Genomic DNA, 25560 nt, shown 5'->3' with positions numbered 1-25560 from the left:
TGTGCAAGATGATAAGCTTGATGCTCCTTTCCAATAAATATCGAGGGTCATGTTCTGGTGACATAATGATCAATGCTTGGCTGCTGTTTGACAAATACAAATAATCTCGCTCTTTTGTCCTCATCAAGTATGCTCTATATGGCGCTCAGATAGCACACGTGCCAATACCAGAGTGGACACATTCGCTATATAATGCAACATTTTTTGTGAGAAAACCATCAGTAGAGTTGAAAATGCGAAGGACACCCATTTAACTTGTATTTTTTATTTGATACATGGGAATTTAACCCCAAAAAGGAATTTTATGTGCACTACGTCATCACGCACAGCCTTTTATCTGCAACAAGTAATTTTGATGGAAACACATCTCTGGTGAGGAAATGCGCATATTGTTTTTATGCAGATTTTTTAAATATTTGCATGAAAATCTGTCGCCAATTGGATTGAAACCTAGCTACTACCTCACTTTCCAAACAAGCTGCATGAACAGAATAGTTAACTGAAGAAAGGAAAATATTCAACAAGTCTTGAAGGGCAATGAGTGGACAGTTTAAAAAAAAATATATACAGTATATAGAAAATTATGTTAAATCCACTTCCTGGTTACCTGGGAGATGAGTAACTGACAGGAGGCCAGCTCCTTCTCATTGGCCTGCATCTTGCGGGAGGTGTCGACAAGGGAGCTCTCCAGCTGTTTGCTGCGGTTCACCAGAGACTTGACCTCCGACTTCATCTTGCTGATGTAAAGACGGGCCATGGTGAACTCCTCCTCGATGACCTCATTCACCTCCATCATCTGAGGAGCAGAGAGAGATCAGGAGTGAGTGAGATAGTGTATGAAATATGTGCTTGTATGGAAAACTGTTTGTCACAGGTAGTGTGTCTCAATGACAGAGTGTGTACAGGTATATGTGTGTATGAGTGTAAGTGTGTAATATGTTTGTATAATGTGTGTCCTTACAGCCTTGAGGTCACTGGTGCCGATGATGCCTCCTATCTCACTGAGGTCTCGGAGCAGTAGACTGAGGATATCTGCTGCTCTCTTCTTATGGTGACTGCTGAGCTCCTGTAGACTGGACAGCTCCCTCTGCACCCCCTCCAGAGTGGTCTGAAATGCACACACATTTTACCATCACAGTCCAGTCATAATCTATATTTTAGAATATGTTTTGAACGGGGCAGAGGAATGCTAGAGAAATTGTCTGAGTTTCATTCCAGGAAGGTTCCCTTCCCTCTGCCCTTGTTCACTCTCCTTCACGGATCTGAGACAACTGGGTAGGTGAAAGCAATAGTTCCTGAGATGTACATATCCTGTCCCTTGAGATCTGTAGCAACGCGGATGCCCCGCCCACCTAAGGATCTGTCTTTTCCTATTTCCCGTGTTCGAGGGTGAAAAATCACTTCCATCTCGCTGGATTGATTGCTTTCATTTCACTCTTGCCACTCTTTCATACTTTTTCTTGTGCCTGTCGTTTCTCCCCACATTCTAAGAAAATGCTGACAATAAATGTCATACCTGATCTTCATTCATTTTCTGTCCATGCCAGTAAAATGTTGTATGTGCAATAATTCAGTCAATATCTGAAGGATTTGTTTTTTAAATGCCACGGATACAAAGTTCCCCCCCAAACCCCACGCCCGCCCCTCGGTGAACCTCGTTCTCAAAGCTAAGGATGCGGATCACATTCGGCCCATGTGTTATTTTAATCACACATTCGTTTTTCTAACATAGCTGCTGTTCACACTCCCCCTCGCTTCATGCTTAGCTCATTACACACCCTCTTCGGTACCATGGGGATGTAACCTATGTCTCTGCCTCATACTTCTGAACAGCTGAAATAAAAATCCTGCTGGGATTTGAACGAACCTTCCAAAACATATATATTATGAAGGCTACAATCTTCTCTGTCTGTCGTAACGGAGATTGCAGTTGCACAAGCAGGACGCAGTCCCTACTAGTTGGAGCAAAAACAATCCGTGTTTTGTGTGATGATGTAGGGTGGTCTTTACAGTTGCTGCCGTAGCGTAGTTCCTGAAAAAGATAACACTACCTGACTGCCAGTCTGCTTCTTGCGCAGCTTAGCCAATGTTTGCAATGATGATGAAAAAATAACATTCAATCGTTAATTAGACTGTGTCTGTGTCTGTGTTTTGAGATGACCCCCCGGTACCACCAAAATAATATGAAATCACACTTATGCTTACTGAACCATGGAAGTTACAACTGTTTTGTGTACAACATGAAGTTTGTAGGAAATCACACTTATGCTTAACAGCTTACTGAGGGAATGCAATAGTTGGAACAGATTTGTGCACAACATTAAGTTTGTAGGCTACACCAGTCAGACATAGGCAAGGAAGGGGTAGTGGCAACAGAGCACTCAGCACCACAGCAACTTAGGCAGTGGAGTTGGGCACTCCGCTACGTAAAAAGAAATCCTGTAAATGTGCAGAAATATATGTATTTTTAGCCTGGGGAAATTGGGATACAGAAACTCTGTATCCGTAGCAACTCTGTTTGTTTAAAATATTCTAAACGTTTGGAGTATCTTCATCCATTATACAACTGTTGTGTTCATTACAACTGTTCTAAAAATCTTTTAACAATTTTGATGATGATTGCTACTGTAAAGGGTTACTGTGTTCAGAGGGGAGGGATCTTCCTGGAATTAAACAGCCCTGGAGACCAAGCTTCCTCCCAATATGACTCACGCTCTTCTGGTTGAGTTCCTCACTGAGCTGGTTGTTGGAGCGGTTCTTGTTCTCCACTTCCTGGCTCTTGTGGTCGTAGTTAACAGCCAGCTCCTCCAGGGCCTGCAGCACCTCCTTCACCTCCTCTTTGGCTGCCTCGTTCTCCCTCTGCAGCCTGGACAGGTCCTCCTGCAGCTTCTCATAGTCCTTACGGGCCGAAACCAGCAGCTGGATGGACGGTAAACACGCGCGCGCGCACACACACACACACACACACACACACACACACACACACACACACACACACACACACACACACACACACACACACACACACACACACACACACACACACACACACACACACACACACACACACACACACACACACACACACACACACACACACACACACACTAAATTCAATCAAATAATACATTTCCAGCACAGTGCTTAGACCCCCCAAATATAACACCATGATAGGAGCATCTTACAGTCTCTGGCACAAGACGATGTATTATAAATCCACATCCCAAAATGAAAGCAAAAATGCACTTCACAGGAGGTGGACAAGGTGACAGAATGGCATTAAAGCAATTGTTTCTCTCAGCAGTTAGATTGTGCCCTGCTCCAGCCTTCAAACCCTTGACTATTTGCCTAGAGCGTAATGGACGTGTTACCATGGCAATGTCTTTCTTATTCAAATCCCTTTCTATAATTGCTTCTTTAAAAACCATTAAGGAAAGAATACTTGTATCTGATATGACTCACAGAGTAGGCAGCTGACACGGAGTCCTTACTACTACAGAATTTGCATAGCATGCGATGTGCGTGATGAAACAAAGGTCTACAAAATGTACATTGAGTATCCAAAACAAGAACCCTTTCCATGACTGACCAAGTGAATCCAGCTCAAAGCTATGATCCCTTATTGATGTCACTTGTTAAATCCACTTCAATCCGTGTAGATGAAGGGGAGGAGACGGGTAAAATAAGGATTTTTAAGCCATGAGACAATTGAGACATGGATTGAGTTTGTGTGCCATTCAGAGGGTGAATGGGCAAGACAAAACATTTAAGTGCCTTTGAACGGGGTCTGGTAGTAGGTGCCAGACGCACCGGTTTGTGTCAAGAACTGCAGCGCTGCTGGGTTTTTCACGTTCAACAGTTTCATGTGTGTATCAAGAATGGTCCACCACCCAAAAGACATCCAGCCAACTTGACACAAATGTGGGAAGCATTGGAATCAACATGGACCAGCATAACTGTGGAACGCTTTCGACACCTTGTAGAGTTCATAACTCGACAATTTGAGGCTGTTCTGAGGTTAAAATGGGGAGGGGAGGGGCAAGTAAATATTAGGAAGGGGTTCCTAATGGTTGGAATACTCGGTGTATATCAAATGCAGATCCATATGTCACCACCAGATGGCAATAAACACACATTCAAGTTATGAGTTCTGTTTATGAGTGTAAAAACATACTCCTTTGCTCATTGCACTAATTCAAGTTGATGAATAACTTCACTTTTATCAAGTTATTGCATGTCAATCTACGAGACTAAGGAATATAGATGAAGGAGATGTGTTGTATAGGGTTGGATAAGCTCACCTCATCTAGATGAAGGAGATGTGTTGTATAGGGTTGGATAAGCTCACCTCATCTAGATGAAGGATATGTGTTGTATAGGGTTGGATAAGCTCACCTCATCTAGATGAAGGAGATGTGTTGTATAGGGTTGGATAAGATCACCTCATCTAGATGAAGGAGATGTGTTGTATAGGGTTGGATAAGCTCACCTCATCTAGATGAAGGAGATGTGTTGTATAGGGTTGGATAAGCTCACCTCATCCAGATTAAGGAGATGTGTTATATAGGGTTGGATGAGCTCACCTCATCCTGATGAAGGAGGTGTGTTGTATAGGGTTGGGTAAGTCCACCTCATCTAGATGAAGGAGATGTGTTGTATAGGGTTGGATAAGCTTACCTCATCTAGATGACGGAGATGTGTTGTATAGGGTTGGATAAGCTCACCTTATCTAGATGAAGGAGATGTGTTGTATAGGGTTGGATAAGCCCACCTCATCCAGATGAAGGAGATGTGTTATATAGGGTTGGATGAGCTCACCTCATCTAGATGAAGGAGGTGTGTTGTATAGGGTTGGATAAGCTCACCTCATCCAGATTAAGGAGATGTGTTGTATAGGGTTGGATAAGCCCACCTCATCTAGATGAAGGAGATGTGTTGTATAGGGTTGGATAAGCCCACCTCATCCAGATGAAATAGATGTGTTGTATAGGGTTGGATAAGCTCACCTCATCCAGATGAAGGAGATGTGTTATATAGGGTTGGATGAGCTCACCTCATCCTGATGAAGGAGGTGTGTTGTATAGGGTTGGGTAAGTCCACCTCATCTAGATGAAGGAGATGTGTTGTATAGGGTTGGATAAGCTTACCTCATCTAGATGACGGAGATGTGTTGTATAGGGTTGGATAAGATCACCTTATCTAGATGAAGGAGATGTGTTGTATAGGGTTGGATAAGCTCACCTCATCTAGATGAAGGAGATGTGTTGTATAGGGTTGGATAAGCCCACCTCATCCAGATGAAATAGATGTGTTGTATAGGGTTGGATAAGCTCACCTCATCTAGATGAAGGAGATGTGTTATATAGGGTTGGATGAGCTCACCTCATCCTGATGAAGGAGGTGTGTTGTATAGGGTTGGATAAGCTCACCTTATCTAGATGAAGGAGATGTGTTGTATAGGGTTGGATAAGCCCACCTCATCCAGACGAAGGAGATGTGTTATATAGGGTTGGATAAGCTCACCTCATCTAGATGAAGGAGGTGTGTTGTATAGGGTTGGATAAGCACATCTCAACCTGATGAAGGAGATTTGTTGTATAGGGTTGGATAAGCTCACCTCATCTAGATGAAGGAGATGTGTTGTATAGGGTTGGATAAGATCACCTCATCTAGATGAAGGAGATGTGTTGTATAGGGTTGGATAAGCTCACCTCATCTAGATGAAGGATATGTGTTGTATAGGGTTGGATAAGCTCACCTCAACCTGATGAAGGAGATTTGTTGTATAGGGTTGGATAAGCTCACCTCATCTAGATGAAGGAGATGTGTTGTATAGGGTTGGATAAGCTCACCTCATCTAGATGAAGGAGATGCGTTGTATAGGGTTGGGTAAGTCCACCTCATCTAGATGAAGGAGATGTGTTGTATAGGGTTGGGTAAGTCCACCTCATCTAGATGAAGGAGATGTGTTGTATAGGGTTGGATAAGCTCACCTCATCTAGATGAAGGAGATGTGTTGTATAGGGTTGGATAAGCTCACCTCATCTAGATGAAGGAGATGTGTTGTATAGGGTTGGATAAGCCCACCTCATCCAGATGAAATAGATGTGTTGTATAGGGTTGGATAAGCTCACCTCATCCAGATGAAGGAGATGTGTTATATAGGGTTGGATGAGCTCACCTCATCCTGATGAAGGAGGTGTGTTGTATAGGGTTGGGTAAGTCCACCTCATCTAGATGAAGGAGATGTGTTGTATAGGGTTGGATAAGCTTACCTCATCTAGATGACGGAGATGTGTTGTATAGGGTTGGATAAGATCACCTTATCTAGATGAAGGAGATGTGTTGTATAGGGTTGGATAAGCCCACCTCATCCTGATGAAGGAGGTGTGTTGTATAGGGTTGGGTAAGTCCACCTCATCCAGATGAAGGAGATGTGTTATATAGGGTTGGATGAGCTCACCTCATCTAGATGAAGGAGGTGTGTTGTATAGGGTTGGATAAGCTCACCTCATCCAGATTAAGGAGATGTGTTGTATAGGGTTGGATAAGCCCACCTCATCTAGATGAAGGAGATGTGTTGTATAGGGTTGGATAAGCCCACCTCATCCAGATGAAATAGATGTGTTGTATAGGGTTGGATAAGCTCACCTCATCCAGATGAAGGAGATGTGTTATATAGGGTTGGATGAGCTCACCTCATCCTGATGAAGGAGGTGTGTTGTATAGGGTTGGGTAAGTCCACCTCATCTAGATGAAGGAGATGTGTTGTATAGGGTTGGATAAGCTTACCTCATCTAGATGACGGAGATGTGTTGTATAGGGTTGGATAAGATCACCTTATCTAGATGAAGGAGATGTGTTGTATAGGGTTGGATAAGCTCACCTCATCTAGATGAAGGAGATGTGTTGTATAGGGTTGGATAAGCCCACCTCATCCAGATGAAATAGATGTGTTGTATAGGGTTGGATAAGCTCACCTCATCTAGATGAAGGAGATGTGTTATATAGGGTTGGATGAGCTCACCTCATCCTGATGAAGGAGGTGTGTTGTATAGGGTTGGATAAGCTCACCTTATCTAGATGAAGGAGATGTGTTGTATAGGGTTGGATAAGCCCACCTCATCCAGACGAAGGAGATGTGTTATATAGGGTTGGATAAGCTCACCTCATCTAGATGAAGGAGGTGTGTTGTATAGGGTTGGATAAGCACATCTCAACCTGATGAAGGAGATTTGTTGTATAGGGTTAGGGTTGGATAAGCTCACCTCATCTAGATGAAGGAGATGTGTTGTATAGGGTTGGATAAGATCACCTCATCTAGATGAAGGAGATGTGTTGTATAGGGTTGGATAAGCTCACCTCATCTAGATGAAGGATATGTGTTGTATAGGGTTGGATAAGCTCACCTCAACCTGATGAAGGAGATTTGTTGTATAGGGTTGGATAAGCTCACCTCATCTAGATGAAGGAGATGTGTTGTATAGGGTTGGATAAGCCCACCTCATCCTGATGAAGGAGATGTGTTGTATAGGGTTGGGTAAGTCCACCTCATCTAGATGAAGGAGATGTGTTATATAGGGTTGGATGAGCTCACCTCATCTAGATGAAGGAGGTGTGTTGTATAGGGTTGGATAAGCTCACCTCATCCAGATTAAGGAGATGTGTTGTATAGGGTTGGATAAGCCCACCTCATCTAGATGAAGGAGATGTGTTGTATAGGGTTGGATAAGCCCACCTCATCCAGATGAAATAGATGTGTTGTATAGGGTTGGATAAGCTCACCTCATCCAGATGAAGGAGATGTGTTATATAGGGTTGGATGAGCTCACCTCATCCTGATGAAGGAGGTGTGTTGTATAGGGTTGGGTAAGTCCACCTCATCTAGATGAAGGAGATGTGTTGTATAGGGTTGGATGTTACCTCATCTAGATGACGGAGATGTGTTGTATAGGGTTGGATAAGATCACCTTATCTAGATGAAGGAGATGTGTTGTATAGGGTTGGATAAGCCCACCTCATCCAGATGAAGGAGATGTGTTGTATAGGGTTGGATAAGCTCACCTCATCCAGATGAAGGAGATGTGTTGTATAGGGTTGGATAAGCCCACCTCATCTAGATGAAGGAGATGTGTTGTATAGGGTTGGATAAGCTCACCTCATCCTCATCCAGATGAGATGTGTTGTATAGGGTTGGATAAGCCCACCTCATCTAGATGAAGGAGATGTGTTGTATAGGGTTGGATAAGCTCACCTCATCTAGATGAAGGAGATGTGTTGTATAGGGTTGGATAAGCTCACCTCATCCAGATGAAGGAGATGTGTTATATAGGGTTGGATGAGCTCACCTCATCCTAGATGAAGGAGATGTGTTGTATAGGGTTGGATAAGCTCCACCTCATCTAGATGAAGGAGATGTGTTGTATAGGGTTGGATAAGCTCCACCTCATCTAGATGAAGGAGATGTGTTGTATAGGGTTGGATAAGCTCACCTCATCTAGATGAAGGAGATGTGTTGTATAGGGTTGGATAAGCTCACCTCATCTAGATGAAGGAGATGTGTTGTATAGGGTTGGATAAGCTCACCTCATCCTAGATGAAGATGAAGGGTGTGTTGTATAGGGTTGGATAAGCTCACCTCATGCAGATTAAGGAGATGTGTTGTATAGGGTTGGATAAGCCCACCTCATCTAGATGAAGGAAATAGATGTGTTGTATAGGGTTGTTGATAAGTTCACCTCATCCAGATGAAGGAGATGTGTTATATAGGGTTGGATGAGCTCACCTCATCCTGATGAAGGAGGTGTGTTGTATAGGGTTGGGTAAGTCCACCTCATCTAGATGAAGGAGATGTGTTGTATAGGGTTGGATAAGCTTACCTCATCTAGATGACGGAGATGTGTTGTATAGGGTTGGATAAGATCACCTTATCTAGATGAAGGAGATGTGTTATATAGGGTTGGATGAGCTCACCTCATCCTGATGAAGGAGGTGTGTTGTATAGGGTTGGGTAAGTCCACCTCATCTAGATGAAGGAGATGTGTTGTATAGGGTTGGATAAGCTCACCTCATCTAGATGACGGAGATGTGTTGTATAGGGTTGGATAAGCTCACCTTATCTAGATGAAGGAGATGTGTTGTATAGGGTTGGATAAGCCCACCTCATCCAGATGAAGGAGATGTGTTGTATAGGGTTGGATAAGCTCACCTCATCTAGATGAAGGAGATGTGTTGTATAGGGTTGGATAAGTCCACCTCATCTAGATGAAGGAGATGTGTTGTATAGGGTTGGATAAGCTCACCTCATCCTGATGAAGGAGATGTGTTGTATAGGGTTGGATAAGCTCACCTCATCTAGATGAAGGAGATGTGTTGTATAGGGTTGGATAAGCTCACCTCATCTAGATGAAGGAGATGTGTTGTATAGGGTTGGATAAGCCCACCTCATCTAGATGAAGGAGATGTGTTGTATAGGGTTGGATAAGCTCACCTCATCCTGATGAAGGAGATGTGTTGTATAGGGTTGGATAAGCTCACCTCATCTAGATGAAGGAGATGTGTTGTATAGGGTTGGATAAGCTCACCTCATCTAGATGAAGGAGATGTGTTGTATAGGGTTGGATAAGTCACCTCATCTAGATGAAGGAGATGTGTTGTATAGGGTTGGATAAGCCCACCTCATCTAGATGAAGGAGATGTGTTGTATAGGGTTGGATAAGCTCACCTCATCTAGATGAAGGAGATGTGTTGTATAGGGTTGGATAAGCTCACCTCATCTAGATGAAGGAGATGTGTTGTATAGGGTTGGATAAGCTCACCTCATCTAGATGAAGGAGATGTGTTGTATAGGGTTGGATAAGCCCACCTCATCCAGATGAAATAGATGTGTTGTATAGGGTTGGATAAGCTCACCTCATCCAGATGAAGGAGATGTGTTATATAGGGTTGGATGAGCTCACCTCATCTAGATGAAGGAGGTGTGTTGTATAGGGTTGGATAAGTCCACCTCATCTAGATGAAGGAGATGTGTTGTATAGGGTTGGATAAGCTCACCTCATCTAGATGAAGGAGATGTGTTGTATAGGGTTGGATAAGCTCACCTCATCCTAGATGAAGGAGATGTGTTGTATAGGGTTGGATAAGCCACCTCATCTAGATGAAGGAGATGTGTTGTATAGGGTTGGATAAGCTCACCTCATCTAGATGAAGGAGATGTGTTGTATAGGGTTGGATAAGTCCACCTCATCTAGATGAAGGAGATGTGTTGTATAGGGTTGGATAAGCTCACCTCACCTCATCTAGATGAAGGAGATGTGTTGTATAGGGTTGGATAAGCTCACCTTATCTAGATGAAGGAGATGTGTTGTATAGGGTTGGATAAGCCCACCTCACCTCATCCAGATGAAGGAGATGTGTTGTATAGGGTTGGATAAGCTCACCTCATCTAGATGAAGGAGATGTGTTGTATAGGGTTGGATAAGCTCACCTCATCTAGATGAAGGAGATGTGTTGTATAGGGTTGGATAAGCTCACCTCATCTAGATGAAGGAGATGTGTTGTATAGGGTTGGATAAGCCACCTCATCCAGATGAAGGAGATGTGTTGTATAGGGTTGGATAAGCTCACCTCATCTAGATGAAGGAGATGTGTTGTATAGGGTTGGATAAGCTCACCTCATCCAGATGAAGGAGATGTGTTATATAGGGTTGGATGAGCTCACCTCATCCTGATGAAGGAGGTGTGTTGTATAGGGTTGGATAAGCTCCACCTCATCTAGATGAAGGAGATGTGTTGTATAGGGTTGATAAGCCACCTCATCTAGATGAAGGAGATGTGTTGTATAGGGTTGGATAAGCTCACCACCTCATCTAGATGAAGGAGATGTGTTGTATAGGGTTGGATAAGCTCACCTCATCCAGATGAAGGAGATGTGTTATATAGGGTTGGATGAGCTCACCTCATCCTGATGAAGGAGGTGTGTTGTATAGGGTTGGGTAAGTCCACCTCATCTAGATGAAGGAGATGTGTTGTATAGGGTTGGATAAGCACATCTCAACCTGATGAAGGAGATTTGTTGTATAGGGTTGGATAAGCTCACCTTATCTAGATGAAGGAGATGTGTTGTATAGGGTTGGATAAGTCCACCTCATCTAGATGAAGGAGATGTGTTGTATAGGGTTGGATAAGCTCACCTCATCTAGATGAAGGAGATGTGTTGTATAGGGTTGGATAAGCTCACCTCATCTAGATGAAGGAGATTTGTTGTATAGGGTTGGATAAGCTCACCTCATCTAGATGAAGGAGATGTGTTGTATAGGGTTGGATAAGCTCACCTCATCTAGATGAAGGAGATGTGTTGTATAGGGTTGGATAAGTCCACCTCATCTAGATGAAGGAGATGTGTTGTATAGGGTTGGATAAGCTCACCTCATCTAGATGAAGGAGATGTGTTGTATAGGGTTGGATAAGCTCACCTCATCTAGATGAAGGAGATTTGTTGTATAGGGTTGGATAAGCTCACCTCATCTAGATGAAGGAGATGTGTTGTATAGGGTTGGATAAGCTCACCTCATCTAGATGAAGGAGATGTGTTGTATAGGGTTGGATAAGCTCCACCTCATCTAGATGAAGGAGATGTGTTGTATAGGGTTGGATAAGCTCACCTCATCTAGATGAAGGAGATGTGTTGTATAGGGTTGGATAAGCTCACCTCATCTAGATGAAGGAGATGTGTTGTATAGGGTTGGATAAGCTCACCTCATCTAGATGAAGGAGATGTGTTGTATAGGGTTGGGTAAGTCCACCTCATCTAGATGAAGGAGATGTGTTGTATAGGGTTGGATAAGCTCACCTCATCTAGATGAAGGAGATGTGTTGTATAGGGTTGGATAAGCTCACCTCATCTAGATGAAGGATATGTGTTGTATAGGGTTGGATAAGCTCACCTCATCTAGATGAAGGAGATGTGTTGTATAGGGTTGGATAAGATCACCTCATCTAGATGAAGGAGCGTGTTGTATAGGGTTGGATAAGCTCACCTCATCTAGATGAAGGAGATGTGTTGTATAGGGTTGGATAAGCTCACCTCATCTAGATGAAGGAGATGTGTTGTATAGGGTTGGATAAGCTCACCTCATCTTGATCGATCATCTGCTCTTTGAACTTCTCCGCCAGCTGACTGTGTTGGTTGATCTCATCATCCTGAGATGGGAGGAAAGAAGAAAAATACAATACAAAAATGTTGCATTCAGGTTTGGATTGACCAAGACTCTGTAATCCACTTTTTTTTTTTTTTTTTTGGGGGGGGGGGTGTAGCTAAAGCAGGGCTATGGCTGCTAGTGTGAGACGGATTTGTGTGCACACCAATGTTTATTTTCCCAACATTTAATTGACTTGAGATTTATGACCTGAGGATAATCAATCTAATCACCCCTTATTAGGTAAATGTCTGGGTCATTAAACCAGATTTACAATAATTCCACAGAATTATGCATGTATGTGATTATATAGCATTTGCATTTGATTAAAATCATCTTGTGGTTCATAAAAACTACAAACTGTCCCACCTCAATTAACCACAGACACAGCCCATTTTCAGTCATCCATGGCCATGACCCCTCATCCCTCCGTGAGTCATCATGCTGCATTCATGTGCTCTCGGCATTATCGGAAACTGTAAACATTAATACTGGGAAGCCCCATCCATTCCTCTCTGGCCCCGCCCACCTTGTCATCCAGCTGCTGGTACAAGTCGGTGATGAGCCCCTCGTATCGGATCTTCTCCTCGTCCAATAGCGGGATAGGGGGTGGGGCGATGGTGTCAATCATGGGCGTGGCCATGGCGTCACCACTGTTGCTCTTCTTCTCCTTACTGCTCAGCTGTTCCTCCACTGGAACAGCCTCACCTGGTTGAGGGAGGGAGGGGGGGAGGGAGGGAGGGGGGAGGGAGGGGGGGAGGAGCAGTGGTTAGAGTGATGTACCTCAACCAAACAGTTGTGGGTTATGGAGAGGGAAAGCATGGACAGCTTTGACAGATTTTAGCTCACTAAATGTGCCTAAACGTCCTTATCACATTCATAACATGAGACTGAGGGAGAAACAAACAAATTGTACAGAAATTGTCTTAGCTCAGAGGAGAATAATATCTATTATCTTTGTGTAACTATTTTCGTTCCATCCCATAAACAGAACACAGCCCAGCACAAACCCATTTCCACAGGAGACAGGGATATTGGCTGTATCCAGGCTGTATCCAGGCTGCATCACAGCCGGCCGTGATTGGGAGTCCCATAGGGCGCCGCACAATTGGCCCAGCATCGTCCGGGTTTTTGTTCCTCACTGACTTGCCTAGTTAAATAAAGGTTAAATAAAAAATAAATAAATAAAACATGGGACATGAATAATGTGACAGGTGATGAGGCTGATACCCGCTGGCAGAACCCAGGCGAGCGGCTTAGCCCCCGACCGTGCCGACCAGCCAAACATCACCACACCCAGAGATAATCCTCTCACAGCAGAAAGGGGGGGAAGATGGATGAATCTGTGTTGGGCAGCTCTCGTGGAGACTTTAAGATAAGGCGGAAAAGGGATGGGGGGGGGTAGAGTTATAAGTGGACAGAGCTCGGGGGAGGGGGACTTCTACTTCAGAGATCCAGAGGCAGACCGCACTCTGCCATCTTCAAGGACTGTCTGGGCATTTGTAGCTGTGGCTAATCTACAATGCAGCGCATGAATGTGTTATCTTATCTCGGAGAGAGAGAGGAATACACTTTCAGTAAAGAAATGATGGGTAGCCGTGGCAACCGTCAGTCCGCACCGTCCGTATACCTACCGTATACTGTGGTAGGTGACACACAGCTAGAATATTGTGACATTAAATCTCTCTAAACACCACAATGGAGAACCCTGACCATACTGGTCTTCACACGCTGCAGGGGTATACAATGTAACCCATCTGGGAGTATCAACAATCTGTTGATGCCTTACAGCTTGCATTATTTTGCAATGCAAATAGGAGATAATGTGTGCTTACTAATATTATTCACAATCTGCACAATCTCATGAATACAAAAGTACAAAAGGAGGCATATAGGCACAGCAGGTTGCTGCAGGAGTACTGACTGAGTGGAGGACGCAAACATCGCATTCAGAATGCATTTCACGATGAACATACGTTTGATGAAAACTGTATCTAAATAAGGCCAGTCCTTTGAGAGACAACATCCTCTGTCCAGGTCACTCACTCAGAACATAGCCCAAACTAAGATGCCAAATTGCCTGCTGGGCAAAATCCTAACATCAACAAGATATCTATTCTGACACAGGTTTTATTTCGAAAAAACAAAGCCGGGCAAAGGGAGAACTAAGCAGTGAGTGAATGACAGAACTGGAAACAGAATGAGTGAACGGATGAGTGGTTTTGGAAAACATCTTCAGTCCCCAACGTACCCCATTAGAGAAGCCTATTCTACACATACAGTGCATTCTGATAGTATACAGACCCCTTGACTTTTTCCACATTTTGTTACATTACAGCCTTATTCAATAATTGATTAAATTGTTTTCCCCCCTCATCAATCCACACATAATAATACCCCATAATGACAAAGCAAAGCAATAAATAAATAAAATAAAAACAACTGAAATATTACATTTACGTAGGTTTTCAGACCCTTTACTCAGTACTTTGCTGAAGCATCTTTGGCAACGATTACAGCCTTGAGTCTTCTTGGGTAGGGTCATTGTCCTGTTGGAACGTGAACCTACGCTCAGTCTAAGGTCCTGATCCCCACAACATGATGCTGCCACCACCATGCTTCACCGTAGGGAAGGTGCCAGGATTCCTCCAGACTTGACGCTTGGCAGTCAGGCCAAAGAGTTCAATCTTGGTTTCATCAGACCAGAGAATATTGTTTCTTATGGTCTGAATCCTTTAGGTACCTTTTGGAAAACTCCAAGTGGGCTGCCATGTGCCTTTTACTGAGGAGTGGCTTCCATCTGGCCACTCTACCATAAAGACCTGATTGGTGGAGTGCTGCAGAGATAGTTGTCCTTCTGGAAGGTTCTCCCATCTCCACAGAGGAACTCTGGAGCTCAGTCAGAGTAACCATCGGGTTCTTGGTCACCTCCCTGACCAAGGCCCTTCTCCCCCGATTGCTTAGTTTGGCCGGGCACCAGCTCTAGGAAGAGTCTTGGTGGTTGCAAACTTCCATTTAAGAATGATGGAGGCTACTGTGTTCTTGGGGACCTTCAAAGCTACAAAAATGGTTTGCTACCCTTCCCCCAGATCTGTGCCTCAACACAATCCTGTCTCAGAGCTCTACACACAATCCTGTCTCAGAGCTCTACGCACAATTCCTTCGACCTTATGGGTTGGTTTTTACTCTGACATGCACTGTCAACTATGGGACCTTCTATAGACAGGGGTGTGCCTTACCAAATCATGTCCAATCAATTGAATTTACCACAGGTGGACTTCATTCAAGTTGAAGAATGATCAGGATGATCAATTGAAACAGGATGCACCTGAGCTCAATTTCGAGTCTCATAGCAAAGGAATACTTACTTACTTATGAATACTTATGTAAATAAGGTATTTCTGTTTTTGTTTTTAATACATTTGCAACAATTTCTAAAAACCTATTTTCACTTTGTCATTATGAGTATTGTGTGTTGATTAATCAGAAAAAAAAATATTTTAATACATTTTAGAATAATGCTGGAACATAAGAAAATGTGGAAAAGGGGAAGGGGTCTGAATACTGTCCGAATACACTGTATGTGTTCAGTGAATACGATGAACAAACCTCCTTTGAGTCATCCAGAGTTCTTCATGATTTTCATCAAAGCAATTTCATCAAATAAAAACAGAGTTTCAGTAGTAACAATGATGGTTCAACAATCCCCTACAACCCGATGAGCTCTGAATACAAGTGAAGTCCTTAGCTTCCATATTCCAGGAGTAGCTGGGAGATGTCTGCAAACATCTATAGTCTCTCTGATGCTCCTGTAGTAGAGTAACTAGGAGCACAGTCAAATAAATGACAGTGGGTTTGTGTAAATGATCATACTGATTTCCATGTACTGGGAGGCCCTTGCATTCGAGATGCGCTTATCAGGGTTCTAGTCTGGTTTAACCATAATTGCTACACAGCTTCTCAATTTTCTTTTTGTTCTCTCTTGCTCTCTCTCCTTTCCTATCCTCTCTCTCTCTATTTTTCTCAAGCTACTGTCTGTCTTTGTCTCTGTCTCTTTTTTCCCTCTCTCCTCTCTTGTCTCCTCTCCTCTCCTCTCCACTCCCACTCTCTCACTCACTCTCCTCTCCTCTCCTCTCCTCTCTCTCCTCTCCTCTCCACTCACTCACTCACTCACTCACCACCACTCACTCACCACTCACTCACTCACCACTCACTCACTCACTCACTCTCACTCTCCTCTCCTCTCCTCCATCTCCTCTCCCTCTCTCCTCTCTTCTCTTCTCTTCTCCTCTCCTCTCCACTACTCTCCTCTCCTCTCCTCTCCTCTCCTCTCCTCTCCTCTCCACTCACTCACTCACTCACTCACTCACTCACTCACTCACTCACTCACTCACTCACTCACTCACTCACTCACTCACTCACCACCACTCACTCACTCATTCACTCACTCACTCACCACTCACCACCACTCACCACTCACCTCTCCTCTCCTCTCCTCTCTCTCTTCTCCTCTCCTCTCCTCTCTTCTCCTCTCCTCTCCTCTCCTCTCCTCTCTTCTCCTCTCCTCTCCTCTCCTCTCCTCCTCTCCCTCTCCTCTCCTCTCCTCCTCCACTCCTCTCCTCTCCTCTCCTCTCCTCTCCTCTCCTCTCCTCTCCTCTCCTCTCCTCCTCTCCTCCTCTCCTCTCCTCTCCTCTCCTCTCTCCCCCCTCTTTCTGTCTCCCCCTCTCTTTCACTCCTCTACTCTCTTTCTTTGTTACCTTTCCTCCAGCGTTTGAGCTCGGTCTCAAGCTTCTGGATCACGTATTTCAAGCCTTTAGTCTTCTCTTTCTCCTTCTCGTACTTCTTCTTCCACTCCTCAGCTGTCAGCTCTTGGTTCACTGACACTGTGTTCTTAATGGTCTTAGCTCTGCAACATTGAGAGAGAGAGAGGGGGGGGGGGGTTCCATCAGGGGTTGGAATTGATGGATGGAAGAGGGCATATGGTAGTATTATGCACAAATAGTGTGTGTGTACTGAAGGTCAAAGGTCTGACACTGAACTACAACACTCCAATAATCTCCATTGATTTCTTATCACCTTTGCTGTTGGGTGTGGGCTAAACAGCAGCATTGCAACAAGGTCACAGCTGATCTTCCTAGACTCATTAGAGATCTAATCTCTATTTTCACTACATCCCCATGAGGGCACACAAATAAATCCCTCCTTGCCGACTGACTAGAAGAGATACACGGAACACCCCCCTACAGTGTGTGTAGTATGAGTGCTAACCTCTGTCCAAACATGAGGGTGGACTTGGTCTCAGCCTCATTGTAGACAGAGGGGGAGGCACAGATGATGATGGTGGTCCTACAGTTTCCCCCCAGAGAGTCCTGCAGGATACGGGTCATCTTACTGTCTCTGTAGGGCACGTGGGTTTTCTACAGGACGGGAAGAAGGAAAATCAAGAGGAGCTTCACAAATAAGGCAACATCTGTAACCAAATGCTATTTTACAGAATATTTCCTGTTCACGTCACAGACAAAAGGACATGTTAGTAAAATAGGACAAGGAAATAATCGATCTGAGAGAGAGAGAGAGTGAGAGACAGACAGAGGGAAAGATAGAGAGAGAGAGAGAGAGAGAGAGAGAGAGAGAGAGAGAGAGAGAGAGAGAGAGAGAGAGAGAGAGAGAGAGAGAGAGAGAGAGAGAGAGAGAGAGAGAGAGAGAGAGAGAGAGAGAGAGAGAGAGAGAGAGAGAAAGAACCTCAACACAGTGAAACAGACTTATAACTTACAGTTCCCTCGGCCAGAGCTGATATGACGTTCCCCAGGGCGGAGAGGGACTTATTGATATTCTTGGCCTCGTCCAACACAGATCCCTCTGCCCCAGTTTTACTGACCTGAAGGAGAGGATAATAAATACCCACAGCAGGATGTCACCACCAACAAGTTCTGTGGACAGATAGGTCTAATGGGTCTTCAATCAAAATGCTGTGTGAAGAGGTTATTTTAATGATGATTTATTGAAGAGAGTGAGAGAAGGAGAGGGAGGGTAGATAAGCGTAGAAAGAGGGGAAAGCACTGTGACCTTCTCACTGCCAGCCAGATCCACCAAGTAGAGTTTTCCTGACAGCTTCAGTTCTGTCTCTACATTCTCCTGCTTGATGTTGATCAGGAAGATGCTGTGACTGCGAGAACTGTGCTCATTCATGTCTGTGTGGACGAACAAAAAGCAGAGCAACATTTGAGTCCGTGCTAGCACAGGAAGCGGACAGCTTTTTGCTGAATCACTGGAAATCAATGGGTAGTTAGCAACATTCTTGCAACATTTCTTTATTAAACATGCACTTTTAGTGATTCCGGAGGAAAAGAGAAGCCCATACTTGTAACAGCCACGTGACGATTGGATTTTCCTTCATCGACGACATCCATAACCTCTTCTGGACTGGACACAAAGCGCTCCGTACAGCCCTTTGTGGAAAAGTGGGAATATGTGTGAAGGTGAGGACCACAAGATTGCTGGGCAATGATCTGAAATATTACTGTGTTAAGAGAAGGAACAATCATAGTATCAACAATTGAACACCTTCCTGTTTATAGAACTTGAGCTACAGCGATTGGATACCCACCTTAACATAGGGCACCTTGTTTTTGTCCTCATGCACTGCTAGGTTGGTCTTTGACACTTAAAATGAAAAATATATACATCAAAATTGTCCACCTCACTATTTAGAAATCTGAACTTAGTAAAACTAGAAATAAAGGCCTTACTTACCATCCAATAAGTCTCTGATCTTGTCTAAGTAGATTTCAAAATAGGAGACCTATAAACACAAAACATATCACACACAGCATAAACACACAGACAGAATTGATCCTGTGCCAGTCTTGCCCTCCGTGAAAGATTCACTGTTCTAACAGATGAACACTTGTGTTGTAACATTTCCACTTGAGTTGCTAGAGGCAAGGCCGCGAGGACACACAGCCACAGAGTCACGGGCTGAAGGTGTCACTGCAGTGACCATATGGTACGTGTAGGCCACCCCAGCAGAACTGGCACCTCTGTGGGTCCTGTCAACGAGCACTGCAACGAGCACTGGACTAATCCTCAGTCACCGCAACACCGGTTCCATTCACTTGTTATGGACCTGGTGGTTTGGTAACAGTATAATACAAAATGCCATTCAAACATGTCTTTTTTTTTATATTCAAGTGTTATATTCACAAAAGCTATTGCATACATTTTACACTCAGCTTACACTTTCGACAAATCCTGCTATATAAACACAGGCTATTTCCTTTGAAGGCAAGCTAAGCTACAACGCATGGACACAGACTCACTGAGCAACTAGCCCAGGGTTCAGAGGGGCCATTCCCTGATGTGTCTGTTACCTTGATGTGGAACTCCAGGTTCTCGTCCATGGAGTAGATGTGGTCAAAGATGTCCCTGGCGATACGGGGGATGATACCCATCAGCTGGGAGTCATGGAGCTTGCCCTGAGATGGAGAACACAACATCTTTCACAAACAACATCCAACATTTTCAAAACATGACAATATAAAAAAAAAACTGCTTGTGCAAAACAAATACGCTGCTCACAAAATGTATGTGAAGAAAATGATACATCTGACCCAAGAAGGAAAAGTGAAAGTATTTTTAAAACAACCCAACAAATATTCAGTCTCTCTGTCAGGTTACTACAAGTAGCGCAGTAGAGGCTGCTGAGGGGAGAACGGCTCAGAATAATGGCTGGAACAGAGCGAATGGAATGGCATCAAACACCTGGAAACCATGTGTTTGATGGATTTGATACCGTTCCACTCATTCCGCTCCAGCCATTACCACAAGCCCGTCCTCCCCAATTAAGGTGCCACCAACCTCCTGTGAAGTAGCGACAAAGGTTTATCACAGGCTGCTATCAAGCTCTTACAAATCATTCAGCCTTAACCCTCATAGGGTGTTTTCCTATACAGTGCATTCTGAAAGTATTCAAACCCCTTTACTTTTCCACATTTTGTTACGTTACAGCCTTATTCTAAAATGTATTGTTTTCGTCATCAATTTACACACAATACCAGACAATGCCAAAATGAAAACAGATTTTTAGAAATGTATTTACATAAGTGTTCAGACCCTTTGCTATGAGACTTGAAATTGAGCTCAGGTGCATCCTGTTTCCATTTATCATCCTTGAGATGTTTCTACAACTTGATTGGAGCCCACCTGTGGTAAATTCAATTGATTGGACATGATTTCAAAAAGCACACACCTGTCTATATAAGGTCTCATAGTTGACAGTGCATGTCAGAGCAAAAACCAAGCCAGGATTACGTTGAGGCACAGATCCAGGTTAGGGTACCAAAACAATTCTGAAGTATTGAAGGTCCCCAAGAACACAGTGGGCTCAATCATTATTAAATGGAAGAAATTTGGAACCAGACATAGAGCTATAACTGGCCACCCGGCCAAACTGAGCAATTGGGGGAGAAGGGCCTTTGGTCAGGGAGGTGACCAAGAACCCGATGGTCACTCTGACAGAGCTCCAGAGTTCTTCTGTGGAGATGGGAGAACCTTCCAGAAGGACAACCATCTCTGCAGCACTCCACCAATCAAGCCTTTATGGTCGAATGACCAGACGGAAGCCACTCCTCAGTAAAAGGCACATGGCAGCCCACTTGGAGTTTTCCAAAAGGCACCTAAAGACTCTCAGACTACGAGAAACAAGATTCTCTGGCCTGATGAAACCAAGATTTAACTTTTTGGCCTGAATACCAAGCGTCACGTCTGGAGGAAACCTGGCACCATCCCTACGGCGAAGCATGATACTGGCAGCATGATGCTGTGGGGATGTTTTTCAGCGGCAGGGACTAGGAGATTAGTCAGGATCTAGGGAAAGATGAACAGAGCAAAGTACAGAGAGATCCTTGATGAAAACCTGCTACAGAGCACTCAGGACCTCCGCCTGGGGCGAAGGTTCACCTTCCAACAGGACAACGAACCTAAGCACACAGCCAAGACAATGCGGGAGCAGCTTCGGAACAAGTCTCTGAATGTCATTGAGTGGCCCAGCCAGAGCCCGAACTTGAACCCAATCGAACATCTCTGGAGAGACCTGAAAATAGCTGTGCAGCAACTCTCCCTATCAAACCTGACAGAGCTTGAGAGGATCTGCAGAGAAGAATTGGAGAAACTCCCCAAATACAAGTGTGCAAGCCTGTAGCGTCATACCAAAGAAGACTCGAGACTGTAATCACTGCCAAAGGTGCTTCAACAAAGTACTGCGTAAAGGGTCTAAATACTTATGTAAATGTGATATTTCTGATTATAAATTAGCAAGAACAACAAACAAATACTGTTTTTGCTTTGTCATTATGGGGTATTGTCTGTTGGTGTATGAGGGCAAAAACAATTTAATACATTAGAGAATAAGGCTGTAATGTAACAATATGTGGAAAAAGTCAAGGGGTCTGAATACTTTCTGAATGCACTGTATCGTCCTCTTTAAAAGAACCGATCTCGGTCCTCTTTAAAGTGAACTCTAGGGTAAAAAAAGCTAAAGAACTCGGTTTGTATTCACACTGCCTTTGCCTTTGAATGAGGACTCAACTCTTTTGCCAGTTCACTTCACCTATTCTGGTGAAATTCAATCAATGCATTCTGTGTTTTTACAAAGTGCAGGACAACCCATTCCATCAGAACATCTTATTACCTATTTATAAAGTACCTTACAGTTTGGGAGCTAATAGATTGCATTGAGTTAAAAGATTAAACATAATAATTGCCACCAGAAGATACTATCAACATGTAAATATTATTGGTAACAGAATAAGTAGTAGAAGAATAACTACAGACTAAATAATGCTATAATACATCCAATCTAGGCTACTGTTCCTTTAAGAACTAGAATTGATTTTGTACCCTATGCTGTGATTCTCACCAAATGTATTGTTTTCTTCTCCCACTATTCAAATCCCACAAGAGAATAAACGGCTCTTTATATACCACATATTGCAAAACAATTATCTGACCTAAAAACTCAACACATATTTTGGCATCCTTGAAAATCGATAATTAAATATCCAGAAACAGCACACATTGTTTTCTGCGAACCTGCACATCATCATCTTCTCTCTTTTGTGGCACCAATGTGAGGGTTCACGGCAGAGGAAACGGTGTTGCAGTGTTCTAGTGTGTGGTGCGGGATTTATGACAAGTGAGCCTGGGGAGCTTTGTGTTCACATTAACCTAAAAAAAAGGGAACTGGACAGAGGAATTCAAGCAAGACGAACTCAGGCCACCTCAAAAGATGAGTTAAAAACAATTGTCTAAAAGGGACCGAGTGTGAAAACACCCTTAGTCTACATAAGGCCTATGTCCACATATTAAAATGAAATATACATGGGACCTCAAGGGGGTTTCATTACAGACTCCTCGGCCAGCCTGTATCCCTTCAAAAATGTAGTCCTCTCATCTCCATCCCAATCCCCATTTAATTCAGTCTGACCCTTCCTTAAACAGCCAAATTGCAATTTAAAAATGTTATTGTCTCTGCAATAATTTACTCTGCAATGGACTATTACCGTTTGTCCTTCGCCTCATCCTAATCATCATTTAGTCTTCTGTTCCCGATCCCCTGATTAGAGTCCCTCTCTCCCGTCGGTTCCTTGTATTGTATTCACCATCTGTGGATTGGGCTGCTACGTCCTTCATACTGTAATTTGATTCCAGGTATGGGGAGATGTATAATAGCGTTTTAGATGAAACACAAAACAGGGATAGTTTTACATTCTGGTCAGGCTGGCAGAGCTTTCATGGAAGCTAATCACGTTGCCTCCATCGCTTTCCCCACCCTTCCATCACCTGCTAAGGAAACCTGTGGATGGTATAAATGTTTCTCCATTTCATCCTCAAGCTTGCTGAAGAATCTCTGGGCTGTTACCAGGGGAACGGCTGCAGCTGAATAGGAGGCTATACTGTATGTGTAAATCGCATGGAGGCACATCGTGTGAACTGTGGCAGAGAAGCACCTCGCTGCTATTTTGGCATGCCGTCTGGCATAGACAGTCGGGCTAAATAAAGGTATGCCAGGAAGGAAGACGCAGCAGCAGGGAGGGACTGTTGGTGAATGTTCCCATCTGAGGAGAATTAGGAATTACATTTCTCACAAGCTTGAAGAAGATTTTTTACTGAAAATATTTATTTGTGTGTGTGTGTGTGTGTGTGTGTGTGTGTGTGTGTGTGTGTGTGTGTGTGTGTGTGTGTGTGTGTGTGTGTGTGTGTGTGTGTGTGTGTGTGTGTGTGTGTGTGTGTGTGTGTGTGTGTGTGTGTGTGTGTGTGTTTGAATGCTGCCTGACTGGCACCTCCCTTTAATGAAACAAACGTGTTTGACAGATACAGCTTCAAATGTGTTTGTCAGTGAAATCTCAAGTGTCATGCCGCCTCAGTAGAAACCACTGCACAATTCCGATCCGCCTGTAAAAAATCATGTTTGTGCGACTCTCTCCCATGTTAGGATTATGACTGAGGGAAATGGCTTAAACTCCAGTCAATCCCTGCTCAGTCAATGGGTCCCTAGACCCTCTACAGATGATGCAGGCAGTGAGGCCAAAGGTTCACCCTGCTTCTAGACTGCACCTCTGTCTCCTCTTTATACAGTTTCATGTTCCATGGGCCTCTCCGTCGTGCTGTCTTGTAAAGCTCCTTAAAACTAGCTGCTAATGGCCATACTTGCACGGTGGCTTCGCATGTCCTGTGATTACGTATATCATTATTCAATACTGCTATCCTTAATCTAATCTCTGACCGAATCTCTTTGGCTCTCATTCAAATCCCAATGAGGACTCAAAATGTCCTCCAGACTTACCTCCATGGTGTGAGTCTTGCCTGATGAGGTCTGGCCATAGGCAAAGATGGTTCCATTGTATCCACCCAACACATCTGCAAAACAAAACACAGTGGGGTTAACTCTTTCAAAATAGGTCTGAAACTGAGTTCACATGACGACGGTGAGGATGTGAGATGAATTGGGCTGTATAGGGCACAGCGTTTACCTTTGACGATCTGCTTGGCGCAGGCATCATAGACCTGCTCCTGGGCTGTGTTGGGTGGCAGGACTCGGTCAAACACATAAGGCTTGCCCTGCATGGAAAAAGGAGGAAGGAAACTGTCAAGAGAGTCCCCATCTCATTCCACCTTTTATTTGCCCCTGAGAAATCAGTGTCAAGCTAAAGCCTTGAGTTATTTTCATATCAACAAAACTGAATGGAAGTTAAACACTTTTCATCACAGGCATTTCTCACTGTTTCGTCAAGTCTTTTGACTGCTAGCTGGGTCTGACAATCTGACAAGGTGATCAAATTGGGTCTGTATTACATCAAGCAAGGTGCTTTGACTCTGGTGACCTTGTTCTCTCCAGATCTGTTTCAGAGTCAGTCAGTCTAGCAGGTGTCACACTAAACCAGTCACCTCCTGCTCTGAGGTAGAGCCGTGGCACCGCTAGCCTGACATGGGATCAGTTCTCCTGTCACAAGAATACAGGACAGGTCACCTGTCTCAACCTTACAATATGGGCCTGGACGTTATTATGTTACTTTGGAGACAGAGACAACTGAACATTTTTCTGTTAATCAAATACTTTTACAATAATAATAGAAAACCCTTTTATCCGAAGCGACTTACAGTCATGCGCGCATACATTTGACATGTTGTAGTTACAGATGGTTTGCGACCATAAATAAACAAGATCATACAACGACGCACTTGAAACTCTAGTACAGCTATTGCCCAACATCAGAGAGTAATGTGAAGTTGAGGGGAGGCACGAAATATTTAGGTTCTGTGCAATGTTTCCCCTATACTAATTTGCCACCACTCAAAAATATGCAAAAAATAAGAAATTGGGATTTAGAGTGTAAATTTAAATGACTGTAACAAGATATAGAGTATGTAGAAAAGATAATGGAGCTACAGTACATATATATTTTTAAATGAGGTCATCTTGTTTTCCTACCACACTATTTTCCTATCACACTGACTGACTGAATTAATGGTGAAAAGACAATAAGAAATCATTCAATATGAAACAGACATGGGGCAATGTGACAATGATAGCCTGGTCCAGTGAAAACAAAGACCCCACACATGACATCATCTGCCACTACCACCTGTGTATCTGTGTGTGGTCCAGTTTGATTCAAGCCCAACCCAAGGAGGCTATTAAGCGGCTTGTTTTATGTTTGGCTCTCTTTGTTCTGGACCGGCTTTCTGACAGAGGAGCGATTTAGTTATTTCCAGGCCTTTATAGCGCAGGCTTGGGGTCAACCCGAACAGCGGTAAGCTCCAACGATGACCCGGTTGCCATGGGAACTGCATCCCACAGGGAGAG

General features: G+C 43.8%; 1 protein-coding gene across 1 annotated transcript in view; it reads right to left on the bottom strand.

The window, feature by feature from the left end:
- The window catches only part of kif5c (kinesin family member 5C), a 40440-nt gene that overhangs the window by 7943 nt on the left and 6937 nt on the right, over window positions 1-25560 (bottom strand). Inside the window, exons 2-16 of the mRNA XM_046363105.1 lie at window positions 24227-24314; window positions 24040-24113; window positions 19568-19672; window positions 18951-18999; window positions 18805-18860; window positions 18559-18646; window positions 18264-18388; window positions 17971-18075; window positions 17466-17614; window positions 16955-17103; window positions 12727-12905; window positions 12133-12201; window positions 2713-2919; window positions 962-1108; window positions 608-796 (exon numbers count right to left, since the gene is read on the bottom strand). Of these exons, the coding sequence (XP_046219061.1) occupies window positions 608-796; window positions 962-1108; window positions 2713-2919; window positions 12133-12201; window positions 12727-12905; window positions 16955-17103; window positions 17466-17614; window positions 17971-18075; window positions 18264-18388; window positions 18559-18646; window positions 18805-18860; window positions 18951-18999; window positions 19568-19672; window positions 24040-24113; window positions 24227-24314 (1779 nt within the window). The remainder of the gene's footprint in view (window positions 1-607; window positions 797-961; window positions 1109-2712; window positions 2920-12132; window positions 12202-12726; window positions 12906-16954; window positions 17104-17465; window positions 17615-17970; window positions 18076-18263; window positions 18389-18558; window positions 18647-18804; window positions 18861-18950; window positions 19000-19567; window positions 19673-24039; window positions 24114-24226; window positions 24315-25560) is intronic.

Source organism: Oncorhynchus gorbuscha, linkage group LG09 (genome assembly GCF_021184085.1).
Source record: "Oncorhynchus gorbuscha isolate QuinsamMale2020 ecotype Even-year linkage group LG09, OgorEven_v1.0, whole genome shotgun sequence".
NCBI lineage: Eukaryota > Metazoa > Chordata > Actinopteri > Salmoniformes > Salmonidae > Oncorhynchus > Oncorhynchus gorbuscha.
Note: the sequence above shows the minus strand (reverse complement) of the source record. Positions and strands in the feature narration are given on the sequence as shown.